This window comes from Cebus imitator, unplaced genomic scaffold (genome assembly GCF_001604975.1).
Source record: "Cebus imitator isolate Cc_AM_T3 unplaced genomic scaffold, Cebus_imitator-1.0 Scaffold683, whole genome shotgun sequence".
Lineage (NCBI taxonomy): Eukaryota > Metazoa > Chordata > Mammalia > Primates > Cebidae > Cebus > Cebus imitator.
Window position 1 is genome coordinate 112,054 of NW_016107998.1, and position 22,506 is coordinate 134,559.

The 22,506-nt window shown below is 36.0% G+C and overlaps 1 protein-coding gene across 1 annotated transcript in view; it reads right to left on the bottom strand.

Moving 5' to 3' along the window:
- LOC108296126 (gamma-aminobutyric acid receptor subunit beta-2) overlaps positions 1–22,506 on the bottom strand; it is a gene marked incomplete at its 3' end in the record, with an annotated part of 138,650 nt that overhangs the window by 43,042 nt on the left and 73,102 nt on the right. The window contains exon 5 of the mRNA XM_037734910.1: positions 9,850–10,070. Coding sequence (XP_037590838.1) covers positions 9,850–10,070 — 221 coding nt within the window. The remainder of the gene's footprint in view (positions 1–9,849; positions 10,071–22,506) is intronic.

The window sequence follows — 22,506 nt, forward strand, 5'->3', positions numbered from 1 at the left end:
ATGAAGACCTGGCTTCTTTCCACATTCACAGTATCTGGTGACTCAGAGTTTATTCCTAATGAAATCAGGAATATGCAAGTATTACCTTTGAAAGTGCTATGTATAACAATGCTATATATAGATATTTTCAAAAGCCCATGAATAAAATGTCCTCAATGGATTTCAATAATTCTCCTCTTTGCAGACAAGGTCTATTTCAATAACACTACTATACTCATTCTTCAGGCCTGAAATACAAAATCTCTACCTTTGTGGGAGCACAGCTAGCTTCTTTCCTACTTCAAAACCTCTGGAGTGTCCAATCATTCCTCTTTCTTGCAGCAATCCCCTTCACAACTTTGGCTTTAGTGCTGCTGCAGCCAACTTTCATTCCACTGAAATCAATGGGCATGAGGACAACTAGGGACCCATCTAGCCAATAGTCAAGTTGATCCATTGGCTACCAGAACATGATGGGTCAGAAATATTTTAGAAAAAAAAGAAAAGAAGCAGACTTGCTTTTCCTCTTTAAGTGTGTGTGTGTGTTTTAAATTTAAAAATCCAGCAAAAGGTGGCAACGAAATGAGTGAGCCCTGGATTATATCCTAGGATTGCTAAATACTAGTTTCTCCATTTCTAAGGCTGTAGAATGATGCATTTCTGATCCTACTATTGTTGACTTGGATTTAAATTATTTTCTAACATCATTTAGGTGAGGATGACTCCAAGTAACTCAGTAACTCCAGCAGTAGCAGTAGCAACAATAATAACAAGCCCCAGGCTAAGAGTTAGGAGTTTAGGATTCAGCTTTGTGGTTTGCCATTGTTTCTAGGATGTTAGGCGCAATTACGTCGCTCTCTGAGACTCCTTTTTCCTTATTATGAAAAAAGGAGGTGAACTTGAAGATATCAGAAATTACTTCTAAATATATTTATTTTTAATCTTTTCAAAAATATTTTATTTATTTATTTATTTATTTTTATTGAGACAGAGTTTTGGTTTTGTTGCCCAGGCTGGAGTGCAATGTCATGATCTCGGCTCACCACAACCTCCACCTCCTGGGTTCAAGCGATTCTCCTGCCTCAGCCTCCCTAGTAGCTGGAATTAGAGGCATGCACCACCGTACCCAGCTAATTTTGTATTTTTGTTTTTAGTAGAGACATGGTTTCTCCATGTTGGTCAGGTTGGTCTCAAACTTCTAACCTCAAGTGATCCACCTGCCTAGGCCTCCCAAAGTGCTGAGATTACAAGCGTGATCCACTGCACTAGGCCCTAATTTTTGTATTTTTAGTAAAGACAGGGTTTCACCATGTAGGCCAGCCTTGTCTTGAACTCCTGACCTCAGGTGATTCACCCACATTGTTCTCCCAGAGTGCTAGGATTACAGGTGTGAGCCACCTCGCTAGGCCTTACTTTTAATCTTATGGGACAATTATGGGGAATAACTTGTTTTAAAAAGTAATTGCAGCTCATTAAAGAGTTTGCCTTCTATAACAGTACATCCTATGCATTTTTTTCACATACAGGTGGAGACAGGTGCTTTGAAGACAGGGAAAATTCAGAGAATAGGTTCTCAGATTCTGGCCAGAAGGACTTATATTCTTAATGAAATCTCTTTTGTTCTGCTTGACAAAATATATTCACTCAATATCTCTATGAAAATGAATTAGGAAATCCAAGTTAAAAATTGATATATTAATGTTTGATAAAATATATTTCAGTATGAGATGACTACTCAGTCATCCTGTGGTAAAACTTTCAGAGTAGAGGAAGAGGATAAAATTAGTAAAACCCTGGCTGTCTGAATTCATTACAGACTAACATTATCCTTTGCCATTTTCCCAATGACAGAACATGCATAGCAGGAGGTGGTTGAATTGCCTTCTGCTTCCTGCTGAATCTTTCTTTAAGAATGTGAGCCTTTAATCAGCAGTGACAAGTCTCTGATCTAATGTTACATATGGAAGGTGTATAATATACATGTGAAATCTAGGCCTCCCCACTCATGCTAAAAGACAAATAACTATTTTTATATGGGTCAGCTACAACTGAGAATGTTAAGAAAGCCATTTCTTCCATAAGAACTGTCCTAACAAAATCAGTAGGAGTATGTCTTCTGAGCCATTTCTTCAACTATTGTGATTACAAATTACAACAGCTCAACTATAAGATTATAAATTGTGTTACAAATAGTTTTTCCTCTTTCTCATTAAATACTAAGTAAATTTTAACTAATAGTCCTGCATTTGATAGCTGCAACCACATATTTCAGCTTATATCAAAACAGTAAGCCATATCCTATATTAGATTAAGAAATATGTTTTTAAATATGTCCTATCACAGTTGAAGAATGATGGTGAGGAGGATTTTTTTGATGTGACAAACATGCTTACAATATATTCATTGTTAATAAAAAAGGTACAAAATAATATGAAGGTTTTTATAATAAACTCCACATGTGCTTTTTTAAAAGAAAAATACTTAAAAAGCATATACAGCAAGACCGAGGTAGTGCTTATCCCTGTGTGGTAGGATTGGAGTAATTTTATTTTCATAAAACTATAGTTACTAAACAGTCAATAAGAAACATGTATCATTTCATAATTGAACAAGTATTTTACTGTGTTTGTTGAAGAGTTTTCAATGTGATATAATATTAAAGACTTGGCATAAATAATATATAGTCAACTTAGATTTAGATACTAAATTAAATGTGCACTGTTATGCTCACAAAAAGATGTTATCAATTGATAATTCAAGTTGACTGCTATTTTGTATACTTGAATGTTATGATGTTTTTGATTTCTTAATAAATCAGATTTTCTTTAAGGAGATAAATATAGTTTCTTGAGCAGTTGAAATATGTTAAAATACTGTTTTATGCATAATGAGATGGAAGTGCTAAAAGAATATATGTCATATATTACCAAAGTCACAGAATTAACTAATGGGCTTTGGGAAGCGAGAACAAATATTTAGCAATCATTTAAACGAATGATCAGAAGAATCACTAACTTTGGACAACAATGCAGGCCTTCTGATTTCCTGCCCATTGTAAGTATTCATTAGTTTCTGAAACCCAATAAATATCCTGTTTTAAGTGAATAATAGTCTGAATTATATCTATGTGAACTTCTTTATGATGAGCATATCAGTACCAGATTAAACCTGATTTTTAACCTGCTTGCGTTTCAGCGGACTTCATTGATAGAATTCTGCTTCCTATTTAATATTTGGGTAATGGGTTCAACAGAAGGCCAAACCCCAGAATTATGCAATATACCTCAAGTAACAAACCTGCACTTTTTCCTCCTGAACCTAAAATAATTAAAAAAAAAAATTCTAGGCTGAGCACAGAAGCTCAGACCTGTAATCCTAGCACTTTGGGAGGCCAAGGCTGGTGGGTGGCTTGAACCCAGGAGTCAAGAACAGCCTGGGCAACATGGTGAAATCCCACCTCTACAAAAATGATCTCAAAAAATAGCCAGGTGTGATGGCACGTGCCTGTAGGTCCAGCTACTCTCGAGGTTGAGGTGGGAGAATTACTTGGGCCCAGGAGGTGGATATTGCTGTGAGTCAAGACTGCATCACTGCACTTTAGCCTGGGTGACAGAGTGAGACACTGTCTTACACACACGCAAAAAGTGTTATATTTTCTATATCATTTTTCTTTATATTCCGAAAATGATCTAATTGGGCCAATATTATTTTGAAATAGACTACATTTCAGTCTGTTTGAAATATCTGCTTTTTAAATTGCTAGGATTTCTTCTGCCTAGTCAACTGGAAAGTAAAGTCTTTTTTTTGCCACGTCTACAGCTGGGTTACTCCCAAGAAAACATTATTCCCCACATCTAGCCATATCTCTTGATGGAAATCTCTAAATAGTTTGGTAAATTAAGGAAAGTATTTAATTTTTTAATTAGATTGTCCTGAGTTATCAACAGTGACCAAGAGTGAAGTTAAGTGGTATCTTGTGAATATCTGTGTCCCACAAATTCATGAGTTGACCCTAATTTCCAATGTAATGATAGTGGGAGGTAGAGCCTTTGGGGTGATGATTAGTTTCTGAGGCCAGGATCTAACAAGATTAGTGCCCATAGTTTGCCTTGCTTTCACCTGGTGAGGACACAGTGAGAAGGCATCATCTATGAATCAGGAAACAGCCCCTCATCATACACCAAATCAGGTGATGACTTCATTTTGGACTTCCCAGCCTGCAGAACTGTGAGAAATAAATTTCTGCTGTTTACAAAGCCTCCCAGTTTATGGTATTTTATTATAGCAGCCCAAATCAACTAAGATAGAATTTCGTATTCAAGGATTTCAATATTCTTTGGTCACAAACTGTAATTGTAAGCTTTAAATAAATATCACTTGGCTGGGCAAGCTCCTGTAATCCTAGCACTTGGGGAGGCTGAGGTGAGCGGATCATTTGAGGTCAGGAGTTTGAGACCAGCCTGGTCAACATGTTGAAACCTCGTCTCTACTAAAAATGCAAATAATTAGCCAGGTGTGGTGGTGAGCGCCCATAATCCCACCAGCTACTTGGGAGGCTGAGGCTGGAGAATTGCTTGAACCTGGAAGGCAGGAGTTGCAGGAAGCTGATATTGCTCCACTGCACTCAGCAACAGAGTGAGACTCCATTTCAAAAAAAAAAAAAATTGTAATTTAATTTTTCCTGAAGCTCTTCAAATAAAATTGAGAAAACAGAGGAGTGATAAAACATGATGAAAAGAAAAGAGGAAGCTTGGTTTAGGGAGAATGCCAGGCATCTAATTTCCTTACTCATGATTTCAAGCTGCCAAATGCAATGGCTAGAGATACCTGGCTCCACTATAAGGTTGTGTCCTCAATACTGTTTGACAATCCTTTGAATTTTCTTTAGCAGTTTTCTTTTGCATTCTAGACATGCCTGGCTGAGGCCTTTCCTATTTCTTTCAATGCACTTTCTCAGTTCCACCCCTGTTGTTGTACACAAAGAAACTAGTGTCTTACTTCACAGAACAATAACAGATAACTAGAGTAAAATTCTATAATTTCCCATCCATGCTTCCATTTTTATTAAATATTAAGTAGTATTGAGAACTTACTAACCACCAATTACTGTGTACCCCAACTACATGATTTCATTTTTTAGTCTGATAGATAGATTATACATTATTTTACTTGCATTGATCATTGACTCAAAGAATGACTGGGTAGTAAAAATATTGATAGCATCTAATTCACCCCCTCTTCCTATAAACGAGGACAATAAAATGGAAAATATGCTTAAGGTTCAATGAGAAGCCACCGACAAAAGTCCAAATTAAAACCCAACTTTCATTATCATTACTCTTTGTTAAGGAAATTGGTTTGATTGCCCATTGGGTCCATTTATCTATCTGCATAGCATTAGAAATCTGTTCCCAGAGTCCCTGGAATGATTTTCATCCTGAAAAGCAATGGAATAACTAAGAGGATGCTGCCATCCTTTGCTTTTAGAGATGGTAAAACAGAGATCTAATCAGGATGAAAACTTTAGAAGGTAGTCTACGAAAAAAAGGGCCCATGTTTCTAAATCTTCATCTCATCTCCTGAAATCCTAAGACCACTGTACCTTAATGCAAGCTTGCTAAGCAGCTGCTGGGCATGCTCAAACTTCTTGCTAACCAAGCACAAAATATAAGCATGAGCAGACTTAGAGCTGTTGTTGTGTACCATCAGAAGAAATAGGCATGCTTTTGCAGAAAGAAAATATCACAAGGAGGGTAGCAAGGCTCTGGGTGAAGAGATTTGACCACCCCTCTCTGGATAATGGCTTTGCATGGCTATCCATGATCATGGATCTCACCCACTGAGCCACACATCCTCCAAGATGAGATGACTCTCTCTTCCGACACAGCTATGCAAAGGATGTGTGCATAGAAGATTCTCTACCCACGAGAGATGGCAACTATTGTCCTGTGGCTGCAGACCTTTTAAATGTTGAGTGGCATTTCCCAGATAATAGAACCAAAGTCCCTAGACCTCTGACACATAAAATTTTGTTCTCCAGTTTTTTTTTTTTTTTTTTTTTTTTNGGTCTGGCTCTGTCATCCAGGATGGAGTGCAGTGGTGTGACTTTGTTCATTGCAACGTCCGCCTCCTGGGCTCAAGCCATCCTCCTACCTCAGCCTCCTCCAGAGAAGCAGGGACTACAGGCACATGCCACCATGCCCAGCTAATTTTTGAATGTTTTGTAGAGACAAGGTTTGACTATTCTTCCCAGGCTGGTCTTGAACTCCTGAGGTCAGGCAATCTGCCCACCTCAAACTCCCAAAGTGCCAGAATTACAGGCCTGGGCTACCATGCTCAGCCCCAAATTTCATTATAAAAACATTCAAACAGACAAGTTGAAAGGACAACACAATGAACACTTACCTACCTACCATTAAATTCAATAAGCATTGATATTTGCAATACTGCTTTCTCTATCTTTATTATGTTTTAATACCTGAAGATTTCCCTGAAGGAAATCCTATGAAAGAAGCTTACTTGGATGCCATAAAAGACTGTCCCTCCTTTAACCTTCCCCACCAATCTTTGTTTGTCTTAATGGGAAAGAAGTTTAAGCCCTTAGCTTTTGCCTTAAACTCACAAGACATTCAGCTTACAGACTTAGTTCTACCCCAATTCTTGGTGACTGCCTTGATATTTAAAGTTTTTCCTGTGCCAGTTTCCCATATCCAGGTCTTCATGATTGCCCTTCAGTATGCCTTATCCAGACTAGTAAACTTTGCCACTGCCAAATTCTTTACAAAGATCTTGCCTGTGCCTTACAAATCCATACAGCAAAATTCCCTACTAAACTGGAGCTAGTGTGAACCACAGGACCTAATAATGCACCCTTCGTAGAAGACTCAAGCATGTTATTCATTAGGGCCTTATTTTTATCAATCCAGAATAAAGCCTGCACTTATGGACCTAATAAAAGGTGTTTACATCTAAACACTTTTTAATCTTTTTTGTTCCCTGGGTGCTCTCAGGTGATTCCTACTATTCTTTATTTCCATCTTGCCAGTACATAAGAAGCAGTACAGAAGGGTGAAGATCAACGTCTTTACTTTCAGATAACTAAGCTCTTCAGCATAGCAGCTGTGTAATTTTGTCAGCAAGTTCCTTCATTTCTTCATGTAAGATGGAGAAAATGATGGTACCCGTTTTTGAGGGCTAAAGTTAATATTAATGAGATAATATATGCAAAGTTCTGGCAAAGTGATAAGTAAGTGCTAAGTCTTTTAATGAGTACTAGGTACTGATATTACTATTATCACTGTTTTAAGTGTTGTTTCAATGCAGCTCTGTGGAATACAAACACAAAATAAACTTCTTACTAGACTGCCAGCAATAGAAAATTACTGGCTCAGGTGGGTAAGTAGGAGGGGCTAAGTATTGTAGAATCATCAGTAACAACAGAATAATGTATTTTAGCATTATATAAAATAGAGGTAGAAATTAAATAGAAAAATAGCTAACTTTAACTGAATTCCTTTTACTTATCTATTGCAAATTAACCTTCTGGAGTTGAGAAAGAACTATCTAATATACATTAAATTTCTATCTAAGGAAGAAATTGTTCCACTATTTGCCCATTAAAACTGGAATGCGACATTTATATATTTCCTGAGGAATGTTCTTATTAATCTCCCCTTCACAATTAACAATACAGCTGAGAGAACAATCATCATTCATGAGCCCCCTCAGTGGGGAAGTGTTAATTCTATGCATATTAGATGTGTTCAGGAACCTGCATATTTTGTCAATAGCCCTTGATGGAAGTGGGGATGGGACAATGATTATTTTCTAATGTCATGAGTTAAAGGTACAATGATGTCCAGGTGATCTTAATGATAAGAATAAATGGCCATCATTTTTTTGTTTGATTAATGAAGTAATGATACAAAGAAGCCAATTTATCATCTATAATATTGACCTTTCCCTTTTCCTCTCAATTCCAAAGGCATTCTGATTGTTGATTTTCCTGTCCACTCAACTTTGCCTACATACATTTATGAATACCTCCTCAACCTTTACTGCATTGCTATTTACAGTGCTATTTACATTGCTTAGTCAGTACTGGGTATACAAATGAGAGTATGACATATCCTGTGCCCTAAATATAAGTATTCTGGAGAAACAGGAAGAGCCCAGGGTGATTTCTGCATTATTTCTGTGAAGATGAAATGATATGATGGACAAAATGCATCTAGCACTGGGTCTGCTCTGGGTAACTTATTTCTATGTCTCCTGCTTCTTCTAGATTCTTACCTCCTTCTTCTAGATTCTAATCTCCCTCTGTGCTTAACTTTTTAAAAACTTTAAACTACGATCTTTTTTCATTCCCTGTTCTCCACTGCACACATGGTCTCTCTCTCATCAAGGTCTCTCTGATACTGCATATTTTGTAGTTGATTCTCAGTAATAATTCTAGTAAAATGTATCTGCTGAACACAGTGCTTTCCATTAGGACTTTTGAAGTCCACCACTTCAGTAGAATCTTTTCAGACTTTACCAGTCAACTTGCTTTCTCTGTCTTCTACTTACTTCTTTTCTGAGGCACGCATGTGAGCAGTGCCTGTATCTGACTCATTTCTATACCACCGGTGCTTGACACAGAGCACAAATGTGCTCTCATTCTGCCGCTCTTATCCCCCCTTCCCTTGAAGGCCAAATGCCTTTTTCTCTACGAATGTCACAAACAAAAAAGCTGAATCTAAGGATCTAGGATAATGCATCTGTCAGGGGAACTAGATATAGCAGAAAATAAAAATGAGATAGACTAGACAAGAAAAATGTGGGATTGAAGGCATCCCGCTGAGGGCTCTGGCTTTGAACTTGGAACAGGCTTTATATACCAACTCCAGAAATTACTTTCTTTGTAATCTTTGGCAAATTGCATCAGCCTCTGTTTCTTCATTTGAAAATAAAGACAATAGCAGTTGCTAATATATGAGGTTGTTGTACGGGTTAACTATAATAATGCATGAAAGCACTTAGCTCAGTATTTGACCCATAACAAGGGTTCAATAAATGAATACTATTATTATTATCAACATTATGAGAAGGTAACCACATATTCGTGTAAAACAGAATAAATTAGGCAACTAAAAATGTCAAAGTTTAGAATTTCTTCTACTCTAATAAAGAGAAACCCTTTATATTATAATGTTTTCAGAAAAAGATATATTTTTCTTCATTTTTTCTAGAAAACCATCTTTTAATACAAAACCATGCTTTCAGTACAGAGTAAAGTTTAAAAGAAAAACTGTCTTATTCTACAAAATTATCCTCATCCAAATATCAGAGTATCACAATTATTTTCTGACACAGAGGTCTATTTGAGTATAAATTTCCTATTAATAAACATGAGATAACTACTTTATTATTTGCAAGTCTGATTGCTCCTTGGAAGGCGAAAGGTCACAATAAGCTTTCCAGTCATCAGAGGGCCATGATCCCATTCAGGCAGCTCAGAAGCAATTTTTAAAACACAATATCTGCCACATTCAAACAATTATTTGGCATTCACAATGTTTTTTCCATTTTAAAGAAAATCTGCGTCTCAGCTATTTTGACATTGTTTATCTCTATTCTTTAAAGAAAGCAGCTTTAGGATCTGGAAGCTAATATTGGAAGATAATTCAGAAAAGCATAGTCTTAGCTGAGGTTAAGTCCCTTTGTAAGCATGCTACCTTAAGCTCTTGAATGTCTAGTGGACAGGAGGCTTAACTGTTTCTTAGTAGAAATGAAGAAAGAGTAAGAAAAATAGCACAATATTTTCATCCAATGAAAAGTAACAGCTATTTTGTTCAGGAAAAGGTATATTTTGAATTGGGGACAACAGACCTGAGTCCATAAAGGACGGTGCCATCAGGATGCAGGCGGATCATGCGGTTCTTAACAGTCACTCCGTGCACAAATGACTTCTTATCGTTCAGGAAATAGGTATCAGGCACCCAGAGCTGGTCTGCTACCCTGTTGTCCAGAGTCAAGTTTAAAGGTATTACATTATAGGACAGCCTCTTATCTCTCCAGGCTTGCTGAAAGTACATTGTCAAGGTATAATCCTGTAAATGTGAGAAAAAAGATACGGTTAGTTCATACCCAAGCAGATTTGGGGGGGGGTAAGCAAACATCTCAGTATTAATAAGAAAATAAATTATTTTTTTTATTTTTATTTTTTAATTTTTTGAGACAGGGTCTCACACTGACACCTAGGCTGGAGTACACTGGCACGATCTTGGCTCACTGCAGCCTCCCACTCCTGGGTTAAAGCAATTCTCCTGCCTCAGCCTCTCAAGTAGCTGGGATTACAAGAGTGTGCCACCACGCCTGGCTAATTTTTTGTATTGTTAGTAGAGATGGGTTTTCCCCTTGTTGGCCATTCTGATCTCAAACTCTTGACCTCAGGTGATCCACCCGCCTCAGCCTTCCAAAGTGCTGGGATTACAGGCATGAGTCACCACACACAGCCAAGAAAACAAATTTATATATGTAGCCACACAGTATAAACATATGCTATTCACATATATAGACAATTACTAATTTATTAAACCCATTCTTACCCAGTACCTACCATGGGCCAAGCCCAATGGTAGGCACTATGAACACATAAGTGAAGAGAATATATTCACAAGAAATTTATACATTTCTGAGGAAGAAAGATATTAAGGAATAATTACCCAATGATTAATTTGTGCTTTCCAAAGTGGAGTATGCAGGACTCTTTTAGGTGAGTTATAAATAGAATTTTAAAAATAGTTATGTATTTGTTTCTATGCACACTAAAAACATTAACTAGCTCATCCAAACCTAACAATTCATTAATTCATTCTTCCATCCATTCATTCATTCATTCATTAAATATATAATGTGTATCCAGCATTTGACAGGAACCATTGAGGTGCTGGGATGACAGATTAAATGTCTGCTCTCAGGGAATTTAAAAACAAAGCATAGATAAATCAACAGAATCATGTCAAATAATGCTACATCTTATGAAGCAAATAAATCAAGGTGCAAAATATCTAACTGGAATGATGATGAAAAGCTTCTCTTAGGAGTTGGCATTGTGCAGAGACCAGAGAAGGAGCCCAGACCACTGGTTCTTAGGAAAAGAACATGCTGAGCAGACGGGAATCTGCAGAGGTCCTAATATAAATAGACAGGCTGGACATGTTTGAAGAACCAGTAAGAGCTGCTTGTTTGAGCGAGTGATACACAGGGAAAGTAGAAATACAGCAGTCAAGAATATCAGCTCCCTGAAACTTTAGAAGGTTATGCATATTTAAAATAGATTGTTACAAAGTGACTAACTTATCATGGTAGTAATTGCAAGAGTTTGTAAGTGAGAATTGTAATCAGTCTTGTCTAATCAAGGTGGGTTTCCCAGAAAAGGTGACATTTACACTGAGGCTAATGTAAGTTTCTCAACTATCTAAATAATATTAACTCAGTGTGTTTATCATGAGAATTTCAATCCCAGCATTATGGACAAGCAGGCTGTGCTCTAACGTTTAGACACAGTGGGATAGCTGCTGTAAAGTGAGCACTGCCCTTGAAGTACCAATTCTATCATTTCCCAATTCAGCTTCCAGGAGATAAATGTACATAACTTCTTTTAGTTTCAGTTCCATTAAATATAAACGGGGATTTTAATACATGCCTGATCTAATCAGAAAGTTATTATGAAAATTAAATGTACAACTCAAATGCAATTTGTAAACTACAAAAAGCTATATACTATGAATGAAGCATTTATAAGTGACATATTTTATCCACTAGAAGCCTATGGGTACAATGTAATTGCTCTCTCACTCTCATCTGAATGACTAAGTGAAGGTCCAAATATTCATTTGAAAAGCATAATTACAATTCTATTTTAAAATCAGTTCACAATGTCCTACTTGAGGGATTTTAAAAAACTAGAATCATGTATTAATTATCTCTGCAACCTGAGAGGCTAGAGCGTGCCAAGGGCTCAAATAACCAATGAATGAAAGCATATACCTCCAGTAAAGTATGCCTAGTGGATTTCTGCACGAATCTGCATAATTTTGTGCATAAGATATATACTTCAATTTTGGTGAAGTCTTGCATTTTTCTAACCTTTGTTGAGATTTATACATCTTAATTTGGTTACATCATTTAAAAATATGACTCATATTTCTGCTATAACATTTAACAGTTTTCATAGGAACAATGTAACCTATTTTAAAGATATTAAAATATTTTCTCTGGCTTAGAAAACACACACATATTGACCTCACTCAGAAGCCAGTGTAGGACCTTCTAATTTTACAGTCAAACTTCTGTCCTAACAAAAGATATATCAATATCCTAAATATGTATCAAATAGTTGTTGGTGAAATTCACTTTAGTGGATTACTGTAGTTAGCATTCTGGACTGTTCTGCAGCACTCTGCTTTAGTGAAGAATTAGTCGAGGATCTCTAAAGGACCATGTTAATTTATAATAAAAGCACAATGAAGATTCATGAACTATATAACTAGAAAACAAAAAAAGGATCAGATGTATATTTTTGTGTGTGCCTATGTTACAAATAATCTAAAAATAGGGCATAAAAAATAAAACATGCAATAATATTGTGCTTGGAAGAATACATTTAGTGATTTCTAATTCTTGAAATGGAAATTTTGACTATTATCTCTGTAAGAAGAGAAAGCTACTTACACTTCTTTGATAAGCCCTCTTGAGACTGTTTGGAAGGTGCTGACGTTTATCAATCAGCTGAGATGTGTTTGGACACAGGAAATTGTATTATCTTTTGGGGTAAATAAATGGTAATATTGGGAGACCCTCTATCACATGCTAACTTCTGTTATTTGTCAGCAAGGCAGTGCCTGCTAAAAAATGTTCTCAGACAGGCCCTGGTAACTTTGAAAACTGTCACATCAATTTTCATTTCATTTATTTTCAAATATACATCATGACACTGTCAAGAAAGGAAGAAGCTCCTGATTCTAACTAAATGTTAGTGCACATCAAAAGAAAGCATGGTCCTGTTTTCTGCCCTTTCCCCTAGGCTCCTGCCCACCTGAGATAAATCCTTTGTACTTTAATATTGCAAGAATATCCTTTACATTTGACAACTTCTTCTTCGGGAGTTGTCTCAGAGTTAGTTTATTCAAACTGAAAAACCACAAATAAACCATTTCTGGGTGCTATTTGATCCATGTCATCACCACTCAAGAAGGATTTACATAATTAAAATTAAAGCCAATTGATTTTTAATGCCATACAAGATAAAATAAGCCCATTACAGGATGTTTCTTCTACTGATTATAACTAAAAACTCTGGGAGGAATAAAACCTCAACTACCTGAGGACTATGCAAAGTAGAAAGATTGAGGAAAGAATCAAAATGTGAGAAATACTACCATAAGTATGAGTTTCTTGATTATTTTTCTTTTTCCTCTTGTCATCCTTAAAGTAGTATGCATGTACACACACACACACACACACACACACACACACACACACACAGACACAGACACAGACACACAGAGATGTTTCTGGCCTCACAGAGTGAATATTGTTAAGATGTCCGTACCTCATAAATTGACCTACAGATGAAATGCTATTTCATTTCATCTCAAATGCTATTCATTTCATTTCCAATCCTCCCTATCACAATTTTTTTTAGATGTTGACAAGGTGATTCCAAAAATTTATATAGGAAAAAAAAAAGGAAGACAATAGCCAAAACAATTTTGAAAAGGAAAAACAAAGCTGGAAAAGTCACACAATCTGATTTCAAGACTTACTAATACTACCACAGTGTGGTAGTATTTCAAGACTTACTATACTGATTTTAAGACTTACTAACACTACCACAGTGTGGTTGTATTGATAGAAACAGAAGGTCTAAAATAGAAGAGTTTAAAAATACACCCATGAACCAATATGTTCAATTGATTTCTGACAGAGGTACAAAGGCAGTAGACAGGATAAAGCATAATGTCATTATATAACAAATGGTTGCATTCAAATGGAACATTAATATACAAGTAGATAAGTGGATATGTAGATTAAAACATTTGACTCATACTTCACATTGTATATAAAATTTAATTCCAGATGTGTCATCGACTTAAGTGTAAAATGTAATACTATAACACCTTAAGAGAAAAACAGAAGACATTCTTTGACTTTGGATTCAGCAAAGACTTCTTAGATACAAACCTGAAAGTATAATCAAGAAAACAAAAATATGATAAATTGGACCTCAACAGAATTCAAAATTTTTTTCTTTAGAAAAGACACTATTAAGGAAGTGAAAATAAAAACTACAGGCTGGTAGAACATATTTGCAAATCACGTAACTGGCAAACAACTAATATTCATAATTTATAAGCATATAAAAATTCAAGAAATCCAATAAAAATAGGCAAAAGATGTGAACATACACTTAACCAAACATACACAGATAGTGAATAAGCATGTAAAATGATGTTCAACATCATTAGTCATTATGGAAAACAAATTTAAAAAATGAGATCCTCCCACATGCTCATTAAAAAAGTGCAAATAAAAATATCAAAAAACAACTGAGAATTCCGAGTGCTGGTGAGAAAGTACACCCAAACTCTCATACATTGCAAGTGGAAATACAAAACTATCGGTCACGTGGGAAGCAGTTTGACAACTTCTTATAATGTTAACACACATTTGATGAACCTAGCAATCCCACTCCTGTCTACAAATGTTTATAGCAGTTTCATTTTAATTATAAGTGGAAGCCATCTGAATGCTTTTCAGCAGATAAAGGGATAGACTTGTATCCCTTTGCACTGCATCCCTGAAACAGAATACTACTCAGCAATAAAAAGGAACCAACTTATTGATATAAGCAATATCATTAATGTTTTCAAATACAGAAAGCTAAGTGAAATAAGCCAGATTCAAAAGGATACATATTGTATCATTCCATTTGTATGACATGAAAAAGGTAAAACTACAGGAATGAAGAACAGAGGGACAGTCCCCTGGGCTTCAAGGTTGGAATGCAGTTGACCCCCAAGGGTAAGCATGAGAGAATGATTTTAGTTAACAAAACTCTTCTGCCTCTTAATAGCAGCGGCGATGTTAGGACTTTAGACATTTGTCAAAACTCAGAGCTGTATACCAAAGTGAGTGCATTTTTCTGTATGTAAAGAAAAAAATAAATGTTTAAACTGCTTTCAAAAAAGCATAGTCTCTGGGGTCAGATACATCTAGGTTCATATCCCAGTACGTTTATGTTCCTCTGATGTGACCTTGAGGGAATCCTTTCAAATATCTCAGCCTATCACCAAGTCAGAATAACAACTGTAGCTAATTAACTTAGGAATTAGGGGAAACAAAAGCTGTCTGACATCTGGAGGGAAAAAAAAAGGTAGAGTTATGCTACAAATTAAGTCTCTTTCATGAATACACAGGGACAGAGGGCTCCACCAGGACAGGCTGACAAGGCTACCCTAAATGGTTATAGGCTCTCAATTCCCAATTTGTACAACAATGCATTTAGAGTAGGTGATTTCCAAGGCCATTTCTAGGAATGAAATTATTCCATTCTAGAAAATGCTCTGCTGACCTTATATTCAAACTCATGTTGTCATTTAAAAATCTTCTATATGTCTATAGGCATAGGCAAGGACTTCATGACTAAAACACCAAAAGCACTGGCAACAAAAGCCAAAATAGACAAATGGGATCTAATTAAACTACAGAGCTTCTGTACAGCAACAGAAACAATCATTAGAGCAAACCACCAACCAACAGAATGGGAAAAAATTTTTGCAATCTATCCATCTGACAAAGGGCTAATATCCAGAATCACAAAGAAGTAAAACAGATTTACAAGAAAAGAACAAACCCATTCAAAAGTGGGCAAAGGATATGAACAGACACTTTTCAAAAGAAGACGTATATGAGGCCAAGAAACATGAAAAAATGCTCATCATCTCTGGTCATTAAAGAAATGCAAATCAAAACCACATTGAGATATCATCTCATGCTAGTTAGAATGGTGATCATCAAAAATCTGGAGACAACAGATACTGTAGAGGATGTGGAGAAATAGGAACACTTTTACACTGTTGGTGGGAGTGCAAATTAGTTCAACCATTGTGGAAGACAGTGTGGCGATTCCTTGAGGACCTAGAAATAGAAATTCCATTTGACCCAGCAATCCCATTACTGGGTATATGCCCAAAGGATTATAAATCATTCTATTATAAAGACACATGAACATGTTCATTGCAGCACTGTTTTAAAGAACAAAGACCTGGAACCAACCCAAATGCCCATCAACGATAAACTGGACAAGGAAAATGTGGCACATATACATCATGGAATACTATGCAGCCATACAAAAAGGATGAGTTCATGTCCTTTGTAGGGACATGGATAAATCTGGAAACCATCATTCTCAGCAAACTGACGCAAGAACAGAAAATCAAACACCGCATATTTTCACTCATAGGTGGGTGTTGAGCAATGAGGACACATGGACACAGGGAGGAGACCATCACACACTGGGGTCTGTTGGAGGGGTTAGGGGAGGGACAGCGGGGCGTGGGGAGGTTGGAGATAGATAACATGGGGAGAAATGCCAGATATAGGTGATGGGGGGATGGAGGCAGCAAACCGCCTTGCCATGTATGTACCTGTGCAACAAGATGTATGATCTGTACATGTACCCCAGAACCTAAAGTACAATAAAAAAATAGAAAAGAAAATCTTCTATATGTCTAAAAAATTTTGTTTTTGCTTTTATTGTCTTTAAAATTTGTTTTCTATTGCCAAGATTTAAACTTTTTCTGTCTCTCTGGCTCAGTGTTCTAAAAAATACCTACCGTGAAAAATGTGTGTTTCTTATCTTTCTAAGTTTGTTGTTTTGTAAAGTGCCTATCCACGCTCTTTGAACATTTGTTTATTTTAATTTGGACATTTACTTCTTGTTATAGGATATTTGAATATACACACACATACACATATATCATATGTTATTGCCTTTTAACTTTATATTTTGAAATAAAAACTAGTACAGAGAGTTTCTGCATACTTTTTACATAGCTTACTCCAAGATTAACATTTTGCAAAGCTATAAAGCAATATACCAGAAAATTGACATATATAATAATATTAACTATAGACCTTATTAAAAAGTCTCTCATATCAATAATGCCCCCTTTTTTTTAAGTTCCAGGATCCAACCCAAGATGTATGTTACACTTAATACTTACGCTCCTTCACCTTCAACCTGTGACAGTTCCTCAATGCTTCCCTGTCTTCAATAAGGTTAACACTTTTGAAGAGTAGCTGTTAGTTTTTTTGTTCATTGTCTTTCAGTTTGGATTTGTCTGATAAGTGCTTATTATTAGATTGAGATTACACAGTTTGGGTCAATGTATCACCTAAGCAATGTTGTATCCATCATACAAAGAGTATATATAAAGTGTACATAATGTTAAAATGACATTCTGGAAAATTCCTCATCATCTTAATCTTGAATAGTTGGTTAAGGTAACATCTGCTAGGCTTCTACACTGTGAAGCTGCTATTATCTTTTGTAATAAACAAATATCCTGGGTAGATGTTTTAGGATTTTGGAAAGTAATAAGATATTTAGGCTATCTATAATCACTGCATTTTTGTGGAGTATTTTTGCACACTTTCTAAGTTTCTCTTCATTCATCTCAACTGGAATTAACACACTCATTCAATGACAATGTTTAAATACTAATAAGACAAACCAAAAAAAAGGAAACACTAACATTAGCCATCAAAGGAGTTTTATCATTAGAAAATGAGAAGTATCTTCTCGCTCATAAGTGGGAGTTGAACAATGAGAACACATGGACATAGGGAGGGGAACATCACACACTGGGGCCTGTCAGGAGGTTGGGGGCTAGGGGAGGGATAGCATTAGGAGAAATACCTAATGTAGATGATGGGTTGATGGGTGCAGCAAACCACTATGGCACGTGTATACCTATGTAACAAACCTGCATGTTCGGCACATGTATCCCAGAACTTAAAGTATAATTTAAAAAAAAAAAGAGAGAGAAATATCTTCTTGAGAACCACTTTCCATTTACCCTCATTTTCCAGACTAGTGGCATTGTTCTGGCCACTTGAAGCTATAGAACTTCATTCTGTATGTGTAGTGCAGCATCTTCCCTTGTCTCAAGCCCACAGGTTGCAAGTGAGTGGCCCCTATCCCCACCTGGACCTGAATGCCTATTTAACCATGAGCTTCAGTCTTCCCCTTCCCCTTGATTTATCTTCATTTATATGTTTTCCGTATGCATATTTTTTTCTGTAGACACTTTAGCATTTATTATCTATGGAGGTTTTCATCTTTTCTTTTAAAGCATGACTGTGTATGTGGGGAAAATTGTCAATATAATTATGTCTTTTTCCCTACCATTTCTCTATTTGGGAATAAGATGGCAGAGTAAGGGGTTGGTTTCACATGCATTTGGTCTGCTATTTAAAGACATAAAGACACCTAAAAGCTTATTTTTTAATGACAAGAGTTTAAAGTTTATTTTCATTCGTGATAAGGTATGGTTTGTTTAATTTGCTTTATCCATTAGAAGCACATTTTCTAAGCTTTGAAAATTATCATTACTGAACTAAAATTTTGAGCTTTGGTAATAAAACTTCTTGTTGAGTTCTTCTAGATAACGGCTTTGTCTCTAAAATTAGATGGTTTCAGAGAAATCTCTGTCTCTGCTCTCAGGCTTTTATAATTTTAAAAGGAAAAATATTTAACTTCATCTTAATTACCCCTTGTTGAAAGAACAACTGTGTCTAATATACCATCATTTATTTCCTTCACTTATGCTATATCAAAGTTGAGGTTTTGAGCTGACAATCTGACCTACTGTCTTTCAAAAGGCAAGGTTAATGTTTTTAAGGTAGTAAAAATCTGTGACTTAGAAACTATGTGAGCAAGTATGATTTAATTTAAATGTAATACAAGTTTCATGTGAATAAAACACCACAATTATTCAGCATAGCATATTTTAACTCTTACTATCATTCTGTATAGAATGTTTTAATATTAGGCATTTTTAGAAAAGTATTTCAGTTTTTTTGGTCTGGTATTTCAATTTTTCAAAAATATGACACAACAGGACAGATTTCCAAAGATTAGAATACCGAACTATTTTCGTAGTTAACTTATTTTTTACCACTTTATGGGAGAAAATACATCTGAAGTATAAATTATTATCTGAATAACACCAAAATAAGACCTAAATTATACAGTAAGTACATTCTCAACATCATAGGCTGTGAGAGTAAAGATTACATCTTAGTCATGTGTATAAAGTCAATATTTAGCACATTTTCTGGTAAATGGTAGAAAACTGCAATTGTCTCTTACGTGGTAATGTTGGACACATGGGCATATGTACAGAGATTTCTGAAATGTGGATATCCTTTGCTCTGATATTTGGATTTGCATGCTATGGAATATTTATAGAAAATAATTAAGCAGCAAGTTTTGACAGCTTTACTTCCAAATATTGTCACAAGTCTCCAATATAAACAATCTAGTTTAAGGCACTATTGTTTACAAGTTACGTAAGCCATTGTTACTATCTCCTTGAGGCTAACCCTTGCTCCTACAGTGTAGTAGAAATGTAAAGCAAATCGTCTTTTCCTTGCTTAAGATGATCTAAAAGCTTTTTACTGCACTTAGACCAAAATCCAAGCTTGTTACTATGGCCTTAAAGGCTTTATGTAACTTGGATTCTGCCTACCTCTTTGATTTCACCACCTGTTCCCTCTTCCTTTCCCTTACCTCCACTCACTAAGGCCAACTACATTGGCCTTCTCTCTGTTTTGCAAATACTTCAAGTTCCTTCAGACTTTACAAACTTCGTCTTAACAACGGACTGAAAATCTAACTGACAGGCTATGTCTCCAAGCATGGCTGGTTCCTTCCTGGGACACAGAGCTCAACTCAGAGCTCAAACCTCCTCAGGGGATTTTTCCTTCCTCTCAGTCCTAGCAATCCCTGTCACGTCCCTTATTTTTATTTTTATTTTTATTTTTTTTGAGACAGAGTTTCACTCGTTACCCAGGCTGGAGTGCAATGGCGCGATCTCGGCTCACCGCAACCTCCGCCTCCTGGGTTCAGGCAATTCTCCTGCCTCAGCCTCCTGAGTAGCTGGGATTACAGGCACACGCCACCATGCCCAGCTAATTTTTTGTATTTTTAGTAGAGACGGTGTTTCACCATGTTGACCAGGATGGTCTCGATCTTTTGACCTCGTGATCCACCCGCCTCGGCCTCCCAAAGTGCTGGGATTACAGGCGTGAGCCACCGCGCCCAGCACGTCCCTTATTTTTATAATGTTCACAGCACTTATCATATTTTTTCAGTTAATAATATTCATTTGTTTCCTTCTGTATTTTCATGTCGCCGAACAAGAAGGTAAGCTCCATGAAAATAAAAACTTCTTAGCTAATTCACTGATGTATCCCTATGCCTAAAACAGAGCTTAGGACATAGTAGCAACAAAAAACCCCCAAAGTATTAAAATAGACGAAAGCATAAATGAAAGACAACACATAGACCTTAATACTCCCAAAATACTTATTGTTATATTAGCAATAAAATAAAAATTAGTAAAAACATAAATGGTCATAAATATAAAATTGTGTAAATGAAACACAGTACAAATATATAATGAAATGCATACATGCATATGTATAATATTATAAAAATGTTTATGACATGAATAGATGTTCTATATTACTAATATATATTATTATACCTTATCTTTTTGAGAAGACTACAAAACAATATGTACAACATGACCCAATTTGGGAATGAACCATACACATAGATTGAGAAAACACGTCTAAAAATATGTCTAATATTAATAATAGTATCTCTGTGTGATGATATGTCAAGTGATTTTCATTAATTTTTGTTAATCTGTGTTTTGTTAGGTGTATCATTTCTATAACAAAACTAAACAAATAATTACTTGTTGAGTTACATTAAAAAACTAGTATCTAACACTACAAATATGTCTTTATGCATATTTCAGAGGTTAGTATCAAGAGAAAGAAAATTTACTCATAGTCACAAATAAATGAGAAGCCTCTACATTTAGGCTTGTTATTAACAAAGCATACATTTCTTTTATATTGAAAAGGGGTTCATTTAGAATCACACAAAAAGTAAGAACACAATTGTTCCACCATTTTTCCTTTTCCAGGGACACTAACATATAACCATCACTGATCAGTGAAAACTGCTACTATGTTTCCCCTTAAACACCAAACAAAAGGCAACTCAAAATGCTCTTCTGGCACTAACTTCAGTCTTCTTCACCTCACCGTCAGGAAATATTTCATTTTTAAGGTAAAGACTTTATATCTGCTTCTTGTCTAATACTCAGAGGAGATGTAAACATTATTCACATATACACAAAGAGCTGTTCACTTACTTAAGTCTAAGAGCACCCTCTGCACTGTAAAGGAAGTTCAAGTCAATGGATTCTCCTGCAAAAACTTTCAAAGAAACTCTATGGCCATGAAGTACAAGCTCCTCACAAAGCTCTTCACAATCTGTTCTAGTCACTTTGCCTTTCATCATCTCTGTTTTCTCATCCAAAGTGAACAATGTGAGATAGAATGGATGATCCCTCAGACATTCTCTGCATCTCCGACATTACACTTACCTTCAACCAATCACTTTCCTGATCTTTTGCTTGAATTAAACTTTTCTATCTCTCTTGACACATCTTTTCTTTCCTTTTACTCTTTTCTTAATCATGGAGAATTGTTGCCCTTCCTTTCTATCCAAACCCTACCTATCCTTCAAGTTTCCATGAGAGTTCTTCTACTTCTCCTATACATCAGCATTCATCCTCTAAGCCTTCTAATGTATGTTCTGTAGTAAGCCAAACACTACCGAATTGAATGATTATTTAGGTGAGGGGAATAATCGCTCAACTAAACTACACAGTAAGTCCCACCTTATCCATGGGGGACAGGTATCAAGACCCCAGTGGATGCCAGAAGCCACAGATAGTGCAGAACTCTACGTATACTATGATTTTTCCTATGTAAACACAGTAAGATCAGATTATAAATCCAGCACAATAAGAGATTAACAACAATAATAAAATAGAACAATGATAACAATATGCCAGCAGCTTTACTCTTGAGCTCTAGGGCTATAATTAAGTAAAATAAGGGTCACTTGAACACAAGTAGTACGATACTGTGACAGCCGATCTGCTAACCGAGACGGCTACTGAGTGACAAATAGGCAGATAGCACAGTCAGCACTGAGCTGCTGGACAAAGGAATGATTCACTTTCTAGGTGGGACAGAGCAGGATGGTGAGAGATTTCATCACATTACTCTGAACAGCAATCAATTTAAAATTTATGAATTGTTTATTTCTATAATTCTGCATTTAATATTTTTGGACCATGGTTGACCACTAGTAACTGAAACCATGGA